This window comes from Juglans regia, chromosome 13 (genome assembly GCF_001411555.2).
Source record: "Juglans regia cultivar Chandler chromosome 13, Walnut 2.0, whole genome shotgun sequence".
NCBI lineage: Eukaryota > Viridiplantae > Streptophyta > Magnoliopsida > Fagales > Juglandaceae > Juglans > Juglans regia.
In genome coordinates this window covers 4,473,341-4,484,434 of record NC_049913.1, presented here as the reverse complement: position 1 = coordinate 4,484,434, position 11,094 = coordinate 4,473,341, and the positions used below count along the sequence as shown (strand labels likewise).

At 34.2% G+C, this 11,094-nt stretch overlaps 2 protein-coding genes across 2 annotated transcripts; both read left to right on the top strand.

Moving 5' to 3' along the window:
• Positions 1–3,075: 3,075 nt before the first annotated feature.
• LOC109002355 lies at positions 3,076–3,782 on the top strand. Its single transcript, XM_018980057.2, has 2 exons — positions 3,076–3,331; positions 3,541–3,782. Exons 1-2 carry the CDS (start codon positions 3,076–3,078, stop codon positions 3,780–3,782), a joined length of 498 nt encoding a protein of 165 aa, XP_018835602.2.
• Positions 3,783–6,509: 2,727 nt separating this feature from the next.
• On the top strand, positions 6,510–8,192 carry LOC109002356. The gene is made up of 2 exons (XM_018980058.2): positions 6,510–6,741; positions 7,948–8,192. The coding sequence occupies exons 1-2, from the start codon at positions 6,510–6,512 to the stop codon at positions 8,190–8,192; spliced, it is 477 nt and encodes a 158-aa protein (XP_018835603.1).
• Positions 8,193–11,094: the final 2,902 nt, after the last annotated feature.

The window sequence follows — 11,094 nt, the reverse complement described above, 5'->3', positions numbered from 1 at the left end:
TATAATAAGTGGTTATCTAACTATGAATAATAACTTTTATTTTTTTTCATTAAGTCATGTTTTATCAATAGGCCCTTAAAACTCTTGATCATTTGACGTACAGCTCCCTTATAGAATTTAATAAAGTATCATGTTTTATCAAAAGGTCTTTAAAACCATTAACCATTTGACATGTAGCTCTCTTGTAGAATTTAATAAATGATCATGTTTTATCAAAAGACCTTTAATAGCCCCGCGGCGCACATGTTGAATTGACATATCTTTTTCATGTCCTTTTTATTCTGACAGTGTACTCATTTTCTAAATACTTAAAACACTCAATATATATAATATTAATTATTAATTTAATTAGAATATAATTATTATTAATATTTTAATTAGTAGAACTATAAAATGTGAGAAAAATAAAATTAAAAAAATTATTAATTGATAATATTTTATTATTATATAAAGAGTAAATAGATAATTCAATATGAATACATACCAATACTCATATTTTATTAAAGTTTAGATTTTTTTTTTTAATTTTAATTTTTTATCTTTCTTTAACTTTATATTTTTTTTAAATAAATAAATTATTAAATTTTTTATTCTTTTTATTTAAATCATTATGTCAGTACACGGGGCGTTACCTGTATATATTCAAATGTACAGTACTTTCACGTAAAGAGTTTTTGGGGAGTACTCTACTACTTCCACACAGCAGTATAGCCTATATGGACTAGCGAAACCGGTGGAAATGTGAAAAGGATGGTTTTGGAGCTTGAACCGGAGAGATCAACGAGCGCCCTGGATGGCTAAGGTTCGAATGACATGTTGGAGGGCCTCGGAGGGTCCTTTTAGGAGCCCAACGGCTGTTCCAAAAGCCTGATGGCTAAACCCTGAACCCCATATATAAGATCCGCGTAACAGATCATACATCGATCCCGAGATTGTCCATGTTTTCCTTGATCATCGAATCGTCGAAGCCTTCTTACGAGAACGTCGATCCGTCTGATCGTACGGCGTTGGGAGTTCGGAGAAGTTGAATCCCATACAGAGACTCAAAACGATTTGAAATACGAAGGCAAAACGACATGTATATAGATAGCTAAGCCACTCAATCGATCGAGTTCACTCCCAGCCAATTTATTAATTGTATGTCCACGACATGAATTAATAATTATAATTTATAAGTCCAAAGTGAAATTAGTACGTAATAAGTGAAATATCATGATCTTTATTCTAGATTTTATCATCACCCATTATACTAGCTGATGTGGTACCTTAGGTCCTAAATTTTAAGTATAATAAATCAGTCACTAGTTGACTGTGAATGATAAAAATAAAATAAAAATAGCATTGCTAGTATTAAAAATATAACCTACAAAATCATGTTATCTTTGTCCTCAAATCGTGTCTAGAATTTATATATATATATATATATATATATATATATATATAACACGATAAAACGTACATTTAGTTGATGTATCATGATCATGTGGATCATCCCGCGTTTTTATTGTTTTTGAAAATATTGTCAAATTACTAACTACATATATATAACATGATGCATGCACGGACGGATAATGTAAATGAACGAGAATGATCAGACCAATGGCTAATTTAGATTTATTACCGAAGCTGTAGTACACAAACAAATTAAAGCTTTTAACTAAGGGGGCTTGGTGTATGATCATATGATATCATGTTGCTTGGTTTAGGCCTGATGATATCCAAAACTAACATTGACCCAAAAGCTAGCTAACTATGGGGCGCATGCATGCAACACGATGGTTTTGAAACAGAACAGAACGAAACCAAATTTATTATGCAATGAAAACATCATCCTCACGTCGGCCAACGTATAATATAAGTTTAATTCTAAACTTTAATTCTCAGCCATGCATGTTTGTCAACCTATTTCAGTTAAAGCCCCATGCACTATCTGAATTTTCATTATCCGGTTTGACTTTGTTTTGGAGATGATCATGACTAGCTATATAGCTATGAGAAATTATATTACAGTCATGAAACACGTATGCGTTATGGAATCTTTTTAAAAAATATGAGTAAATACAAGATTCATGAAAAATAAAATTTAATAATAGATTCTACTTTTTTTCAAAACAATTACATGATGCTTGCATACTCTACGACTATACGTAGGATTACTCTATAGCTATCTATATTCATACTGTTGATGGAAAATGGAAAATGATTCTAGCAATTTGTGCTGACCCAGACTTTTTTATTTTTAGTTGAAACGCGACGTTTCTTAATTTCAATGGCACCAACCCATTGCTGATATGCATGCAGCTGCTTGGATATTTCCTTCCTTCCAAAATTTTTGAGTGCTCCCACATGTAGCATTGTGTCGATCGACGCGGAGGTCATGAACGCATGCAATGCCATGATATGATAGGGTGAACGGAAGTGACTTCATGATCGTAAATGATCAAAAATAAATTAAGGACAATAAAATAAAATAAATGACGCAAAGATTTATGTGATTTAAGAATAATTCTATTAATTGAAGTTCTTTAGATCATACACATGCATGCATCTACGTTGCATATATAATTTAATTTATTTAGAAAATAAATTTTTAAATTTAAATATTACAAATCAAATCACATAGCTACGTGGATGGTTGTGGTGCAAATGATGATTTCGAATAACACAACTCGAACAGTTAGCTAGGTTTATTAATTTTTTTGACCATTGCTGCCTTTTGGCCGGGATGTCATCATATACAGGAATATCGGAGGAAATAAAAAAAGAAGCAAGAGAAAAGAAAGTCCAAATGGTAAGTGGAAGACTAAACTCGTGGAAAATTGAATTTAATGAAGGTGCTTCACATTTCTTTACTAACCCAATATAGCAATAGGTCATGAATTTGGCGTTTTGCACCAGTACCTTTTCTCACTGTTTTCTCCCTTCCTGATCTCCGGCCTTGTATAAATACCCGTTATCTCACCCTGTAAATAATAAATATACCAACATCTTATTTTATAATCTATCATATCCTTCGGTATCAGCCTCTATATTCACTAGTACTCTTCCTTAAAAAGCTGCACTTTGACAGAAGATATGGGTGGTTTCACTTTTGCACAGGTTCTCGTCCTGATCATTGCGACTGCTTCCATGTTGGCAGTTAGTACGGCCAACAGAGGTGGCCCCCATTGGCCTTTCAGAGGTCATGGCCGCCGCTTCCATGATCAGCCAAAATGTGAAGATCAAGGTCCCAAGAAAATCATCGTAGGCGGGTCTGAGCAGTGGCGCTTCAACTTGACCTACACAGATTGGGCTCTCACAAATGGCCCCTTCTTCATAAATGATACTTTAGGTGAGTTGACAAGTGACATTAATATTATTCCTTGTTCTATATATCGTCTTTCTGAATGCGTCATCTGGTTTTATTGGCATGCATGAGTTCCCGTTATCTTGGGATTCTGATTCTTATATATTTTGCCAAATTTCCTAGCTATACGAGAAATATAATCTTTTATATATATGATCATGACAATATATATAATATATATATGGTGGTTGCAGTTTTCAAGTATGATTCACGTCACAGTGTATACTTACTACCAGACCTTTGGAGCTTCTTGAACTGCGATTTAAGCCGAGCGAAGTTGGTGGGGAATGTGACACAAGGAGGTGGGAAGGGGTTTGAGTACAAGCTGCAAGAGTGGAAGCCTCACTACTTTGCTTGCGGCGAGCACGATGGCATTCATTGCAATCTTGGACAGATGAAGTTCTTTGTGATGCCAATGCTCCGCTGCATGGTGTAAATAAATTTATATATATATATATATATATATGTGTGTGTGTGTGTGGAAACATATAATATACAGCAAATACTGGCTGGCCTACTGATCATCTCTATTTTAAAAGTTTGTGTTTGTATCAAATAATGAGTTTTAATTAAGTTCTGAATAATTGATATGATCAGAGCGAATAAATGTACCAGTAGTGTGACTTGGTGTTATATATATATATATATATATATATATATATATATATATATATTTATATATATGTATACCAGCGAATAATTAATGTAGCAGGCCAGTGGTATGGAGTATTCTTCCATATTAATCCTGGCATGGCTAGCTAGCTCATGTTCTCTACTGTAAACCTTTTGCAACATGGAAATTAGTTGTATACAATTGGCTCTCACCCACGTTATGGCGTATCATTATCATTATTTTTTGGGTACAGATCATATATTAATAATATCAACGGTATGGATGATCAGTGATATAAATCTCAACAATTAAACATATATGATTCCGTTTTCATTTTTTATTTATTTAAAATGTAGCCGCACTAATTAAAACAAGATAGTTAATTCGAACATAAACATGACAGGGAGTACATCTCGAATATTACAGGACCTCACAACGCATTAAAATTGTGTTACAACCCCGAGTATCGGCCGGATTTAAAAATTAAAAAAAAAAGAAAAAAAAAAGTGTCTTTTGGCAAAAATATTTGGTTAACCTGGATACTCGATTGAGTTCCAAATAATTTCAAAAATCTGGATCCTTCTCTATTAATTAGGCAGGTACCCGAGCCGCATTATGATTATAAGAAAATTATTTATTTGTAATCAGTTATTTTTAACGAAAATGATTATTTTTTATCAAAATTAGTTTATTTTGATCACAAATAATCGTTATCGTCACAAATAATCCGTCACAAATTGTTGTTTTTCTTGTAGTGATAGGTTCAAGTCCGGATCCGAGTATAGCCGACTATCCGAATCAATACCCGAATCAACGAACAATACTAGTTAAAAAATAATAGGTTCATACAGGAAAACTTATAGTACTATATATGGAATTGAACCCAAGCTAGATCACTAGGCAGCTTTCCCTTAGCTGATAATTCTTTATTACATATCATGTTAAAGAATGTACTAAAAACTAAAAATGAAATCAAATAATTGATCTGATTCGAAGCTTTCCTGCAATTCTTCCCGGTACGGAATGGGTAAAGAATGATCAAGTAATTATAAAAAAGAAGATTGTGGTGAAGATGATCAAGAGGGTGTACGTGCACAATTAATGAGAGTATGTCAACTCTAATATCAAAGGAAAGTAAAAAGACTTTTAGAAAAAAATCAAACAGGTCAGAGCTGTTTGAGCAGATTTCGAAACCTATACATTTATTAATTAATGTTGTATCTCACATGCACACCAATATTGGAAAAAGGGCGTGGGAGTGATCATCATATGAACCTAATCGTGTGGAGGTCGAAGATGATCATGTCAAGGCCAGCTGCTGGTACAATATTAATGCATATAACAAGAGCTATTAGACAGATCATCATAAATGCATTTACGCGTTAAATTTATGTCCGACTTGTAAGACTCATGCAATTACAGGCTAGGCCGTAATCAGAAATACGAGACCGACCAATATTAGATCGATCGGACACTGAGTGCAAGTCCATGCATGAGAGATGAATATGGCTTGAATGAGGCTCAAAATTAGTGATAGATCAATATATATCGTTCTTCTAAAGTTCGACAGAAATTCTTTGGGGTTAAAACTTCTTTTAGTTTCATTTTGCCGACAATGGCTTGTAGGGGAAAAATGAAATGAAAATATACATTAAGGTGAGGTTTAGATAGTTATCAGTTAAGATGAAATAAATTGAGATAAAAATTAAAATTAATTAAATAAAATATTGTTAGAATATTATTTTTTAATATTATTATTATTTTAAAATTTAAAAAAATTAAATTATTTATTATATTTTATATAAAAATTTTATAAAATTATAATGATTAGATGAAATAAATTCTCAATCCAAACCATACCAAATGGCCGCGAAGTGCTAGACCTGGAAGTCAAGAAGCTCAGGGCTCTCATGGAATATGAACACGTGGCATTTCCACCCTAATAGAGCATGCAGTTGGAGCTCTGATCATTTCATCTTGTTTGATGTGATTATTTCTTTTTCAATTAATTAGGACTTAAAAAGTAATTAATAATTTTTAAAGGGTTTCATCTCATGAGATGTGCACGTTAAAAAGGCCTTTAATTATATATAATATTTTGGTCAACTTTCATACTTATGGAAAGATAACGGAAAATGATTAAATTAGCATTAATTGTGGCCGACTCCATAATGGCTGAAAGAAATAGAATTTCCTGCCCTGCCGGCATCGCCAAACCCATTGCAGACACGCAGCTCCTCGGATATTTCTTGATAGTCTTTGACTTTGAGTGCTTGCCTCACAATCCACGACATGTATTCGATTTTTTACCTAACCAATCTAAAAGAAAGTCAATTAAGTAGACTGTTTTGCACTACTCCTTCTCGCTGTTCTGTCCCTTCCTATATATATCTAGCCCAGCTAGCCCCTCTTCATATATATTCATGATCATCATGCTGTAATTGCCAACTTACTTCTGATAATACAAATTTAATTCCTTCAGTACTCTCGCGCTAGCTAGCTCTAATAATTTCACTCTTCGATCCTTGAGTTGCACTGTGATTGGGAGATATGGGTGGTTTTAGTTTTGCACAGGGTTTCGTCCTTATGGTAACTACTACCATTTTGTCTGTTTCCTTTTCGGCCTTTGGTGCGGCTGAGAAAGGGCAGCCTTTTCCCGAACTTCTCGCAGAGGGGCCAAAGAGGATCGTCGTGGGAGGCCAGACTGAGCGGTGGCGCACCAACCTTAACTACACTGATTGGGCTCTCAAAAATGGCCAATTTTACGTAAATGACACTATAGGTGAGTCTGTCATTTTTAGTTTTTTCGTCTCCATGAGATGCACTACTGATCATGATCTGTTTTTGGAGGTAATTATATAAGGGCAAATATATTCAATAATCTAAAGAATATGAATATTGCCCGTCGATCGAAGCTAATTTTCATTTCTTTTGCTTGCATGCATGTAAGGCCTACCCAACACATGAAATATTATACCATCACTGATCATTAATATTATACGACGATGAGGAAAAATTCAGATATCATGCATGCATGCTAGCGCTTTTAGAAGAGCTAGGCCGGTTTTTTTATGTACTTTAGGGAAGATTTGGACAGTAAGATGGGATGAGTTGAGATGAAAATTAAAAATTAAATAAAATATTAATATAATATTATTTTTTAATATTTATTTTTGTTTTGAGATTTGAAAAAAGTTGAATTATTTATTGTCTTTTGTTTAAAAAATTAAAAAAATTATAATGATTAGATGAGATAATTAGTTAAATTCTGAATCCAAACAAGTCCACGAAGCAAACTTTTTACAAGTTAGACTATTTACTCATCTTACAACTCAGTGACTCACATCCAATTAATTCTCGAGATTTCATTTTTACATCGCTTATGAGCTTGCATGTTATAGTACGTAGCTCAAGATCAATAGTTTAACATGGTTGTTATAACGTCCAAATTGTAGAAAGAGAAGAGAGGTTATGTTTATAATTGTATTGCATACACGTACGCCAAAAACTAACGTAAATGATAGTACTCGATCGTGTATATATAGATGGGTGGTTATAATTTAACTTTAAAAAGGATAATTAATTAATGGAGACAATAAATGAGAGGACGGGATCGGTCATTAGAATAACTACTCCACCTATCATCTTAAATTTTAATCCATGATCAATCACGACTACACATGATGCACACGAAGTAGCTAGCTAGCTGCTAGTTTAGTTGAACGTTCGAAATTAGCATTAATTACTTCTTACACGCATGACGCACGAATAGAATCCATAAAATATCATTTCTATACAACCAAAATGGCCCAAAAGATTATGATGATTGCCGCGACAGTTGTTGTTATAATCTTCATGCATGTGAGTGTGATATATTATTGAAGTTTCCAAATTTAATTTGTATTTTATTAAACTTTCTAATATGTTCCTTGTAGACTGATCGATGAGAAAAATAACTTGGTATTGGATGATAATGTGGTGAGTGCAGTTTTTAAGTATGATCCACCGAATGTCACTGATCAGTACAGTGTATACTTGCTACCGGACATGTTTAGCTTCCAAACTTGCAATTTAAAAAGAGCGAAGATGGTGGCCAACGTGACACAAGGAGGCGGCGAGGGGTTCGAGTTTGTGTTGGAGGTGTGCCGTCAGACTTACTACTTTGCTTGCGGAGAGAAAGACCATTGTAAGAATGGACAGATGAAATTTTCTGTGACGCCCGAGTCTCGTTGATATATATATATAGATATGACCGAACGACGACGGGACCGCGGGAAAGTACTGGCGGTATTGCTGTCATGTGATAGCTAGCCTTCTATAGTTTCCATATTTGTATCCTCAAATACATTGAGAGTTAGATTTGCTTTTAAGAATGTCTTCAACGTCATAATGTTTTAGAAAAAGGTCGTGAAAGAAAATCTTTTGCACCTGGAAGGACATACAATACTATTTAGTCCAATAAATGAACTCATGTATTTGTATAATACAGGCTAGTTTAGAATAAAGGATGCAAAGCATGATCATGTGGCATATATGTTAGATACATTAATATTTAAGTTATTAATTATGAGACGTTCGTGAATCAACATGCATTCATGCGTACGTAAAAGTTAGCATGCACATAAATGCTAGCTAGCTAGCTTTTGCGTCATCTCAATTGCGTGTGTGCGTCTGTTTTGTTTTTATGAAATCCATGTGATCAACATGCAGCATGCTACGTTTCCAAGTTTACATCAATCATGAAATTTATGCTCAACTTGAAAGGGAGTGCATGCAAGTGCGACGAACGATATGGCTTGAATTTATGATCAGGTTAATATTGAAAAGTGATAGATAGATATATATATATATATATATATATAATATCGTTCTTCTAATTCCTTCGTCAAAATAAAAACGCTTTTAATTATTCTTCCGTCCCGTGATTTGAGGGAGAGTTTCTTAGAGAGATTTTAGAGAGAGAGAGAGAGAGAGTACTAGATCTAGTCCTAGCTAGGGAATAAGTACTTCTCTCAAATTATAAACCATCATCTGTCAATATATATGATCGATCTTTCTAGCTAGCTTTGCATGGTACTGCCCAGGAAACAACCAAGTTAAATTAATATTCGACCGAAGATCAATTCCTCCATTTGTAAATGAAGTCATGTATAAATACACCATTTCATGTTGTTATGATATATAGTACTATACTTACATAAAGTTACAACATTAACATTCTTTATTATTGTGGGACCCACTTAGACGTTAATGTTGGATGTAATCAGAACTAAATATGCTAGCTTGTTGATAGAAATTTTCTTGCACCCTGTTTTGGAAAAGTTGAAGTACTGGATGAAAACAGTGTTCTTTCACCGCCGTTTTCCTTCCTAGGATTGAGGTACTGCTTGTTCTTGATCTGCAACTAGATTGTCATACGCATGCATGATGGCGTCGGATTGCGGCCACTTGCCTTTTTTTTTTTTTTTTTTTTGAGAATGGGGACAAAATGAAAGGAAAGAGACCCTAAAAGAGGAGTGGTGCGGAGTGTTTCATGTTAATTAATTCTACGATTCCATCGTTAAAAGACCTTTGTTTTGGTCAACATTCATACTTTTATGGAAAGATAGCGGAAAATGATTATAGGCTTATAGCTGCATTTTTGGCTGACCGGACCCCAGCTTAAATGGCTGAATGAAGAATTTCCTACGTACCATCAGCATCACCAACCCCACTGCAGACATATTTTCGATTTTTTTACCTAAACAATCTAAAAAAGTTGGCTGTTTTGCACTACTCTTTCTCGCTGCTCTGGTCCTTCCCAGCTAGTCCAGCCCCTCTTCGATCACATACCCATCTACTGATTCATGTTGTAAATGCCAACTTCTGATAATACAACTAATTTAATTCCTTCAGTACTCTCAGTACGCTAGCTCTAATTTCACTTGTCCTTGAGTTGCACTCTGTGACTGTGCATGCATGAGATATGGGTGCATGGTTTTAGTTCTGCACAGGGCTTCATCCTCATGGTGACTGTTTCAATTTCGGCTGTTGGTACGGCTGAGACAGAGCAGCACTTTGCTGGAGCTCTGAAAATTGGCCCCAAGTAGAAGATCATCGTAGGATGGTCGTTGGACCAGTGACGCTTCAACTTTAACTACTCTGATTGGGCTCTCAAAAAAGGCCCATTTTACCTAAATGCCACTTTGGGTGAGTCTCTGATCATTCTTTGTTTTCTCCGTCTCCGTGAGATGTGCTGATCCTCTCTCTAGTTTTGGAGGTGAAAGCTAAAATATTCAAATCTTTAAGGCCGGTTTGGATATAAAAGAATCATCTCGTATCATTTTTATCTAATTTAATTTTAATTAATAAATTCATCTGATCTAATCTAATTTCAATTAATAATCTCATTATTATTCATAAATCATCTCAATTCATTATATTTCATTTCGCTATCCAAACGAGCCCTAAATGAATAAAAATATTACCCATCCAGGCTAATTTTCATTTCTTTTACTTAGCCTCCACAACACAATCGTACCATCACACATCATTATCATATGAAAGAGAGAGAAAAATTTCAGATAAATTAGATGCTTATAGATGAGGTTTCTGAAATGGAAAGTGTTTGAGTCACAGCAAGATTCAAAAAAAATTAATTTATAAACTAATATGATTTTACGTAATTCGTTAGATATAGTTTATAATAAAAATAGCATTACAATCTAACCAACTAGAATTTTTTTATGACTAAGACATTTCTCTTCTTAAACATACTTCAAGTAAACCAAAGTTTTTACAAATTAAACTCGTGTTATTTTAGTATGAGTAAATTAAATTGGTATTGGATAGAGAATGTGGTGATTGCAGTTTTTTAAGCATGATCCACCGAATAACACAACAAAATCTGAGTGTATACTTACAGTATACTGCCGGACATGTTGAGCTTTCGAACGTGCAATTTAATTAAGCAGAGCAAAGATGGTGACCAACGCGACATAAAGAGACGGAGAGGGGTTCGAGATTGTATTCGCTAGCTTCAGCATCTGATAAGTCCACAAAAAGTATTGTCGTTAAAAGCCGAAATCATATGCGGCGTGTCGCTCCGTCGTCGTATTTAATCCCTTTTTAATGGATTTGATCATTTCATGGATTA

Excerpts from the sequence above, each read along its gene's own strand:
- LOC109002355 (XM_018980057.2), top strand. The coding sequence starts at position 3,076 with ATGGGTGGTTTCACTTTTGCACAGGTTCTCGTCCTGATCATTGCGACT. Across the intron at positions 3,332-3,540 it reads CTTCATAAATGATACTTTAG|TTTTCAAGTATGATTCACGT; the intron begins GTGAGTTGACAA and ends TGGTGGTTGCAG.
- LOC109002356 (XM_018980058.2), top strand. The coding sequence starts at position 6,510 with ATGGGTGGTTTTAGTTTTGCACAGGGTTTCGTCCTTATGGTAACTACT. Across the intron at positions 6,742-7,947 it reads TTACGTAAATGACACTATAG|TTTTTAAGTATGATCCACCG; the intron begins GTGAGTCTGTCA and ends TGGTGAGTGCAG.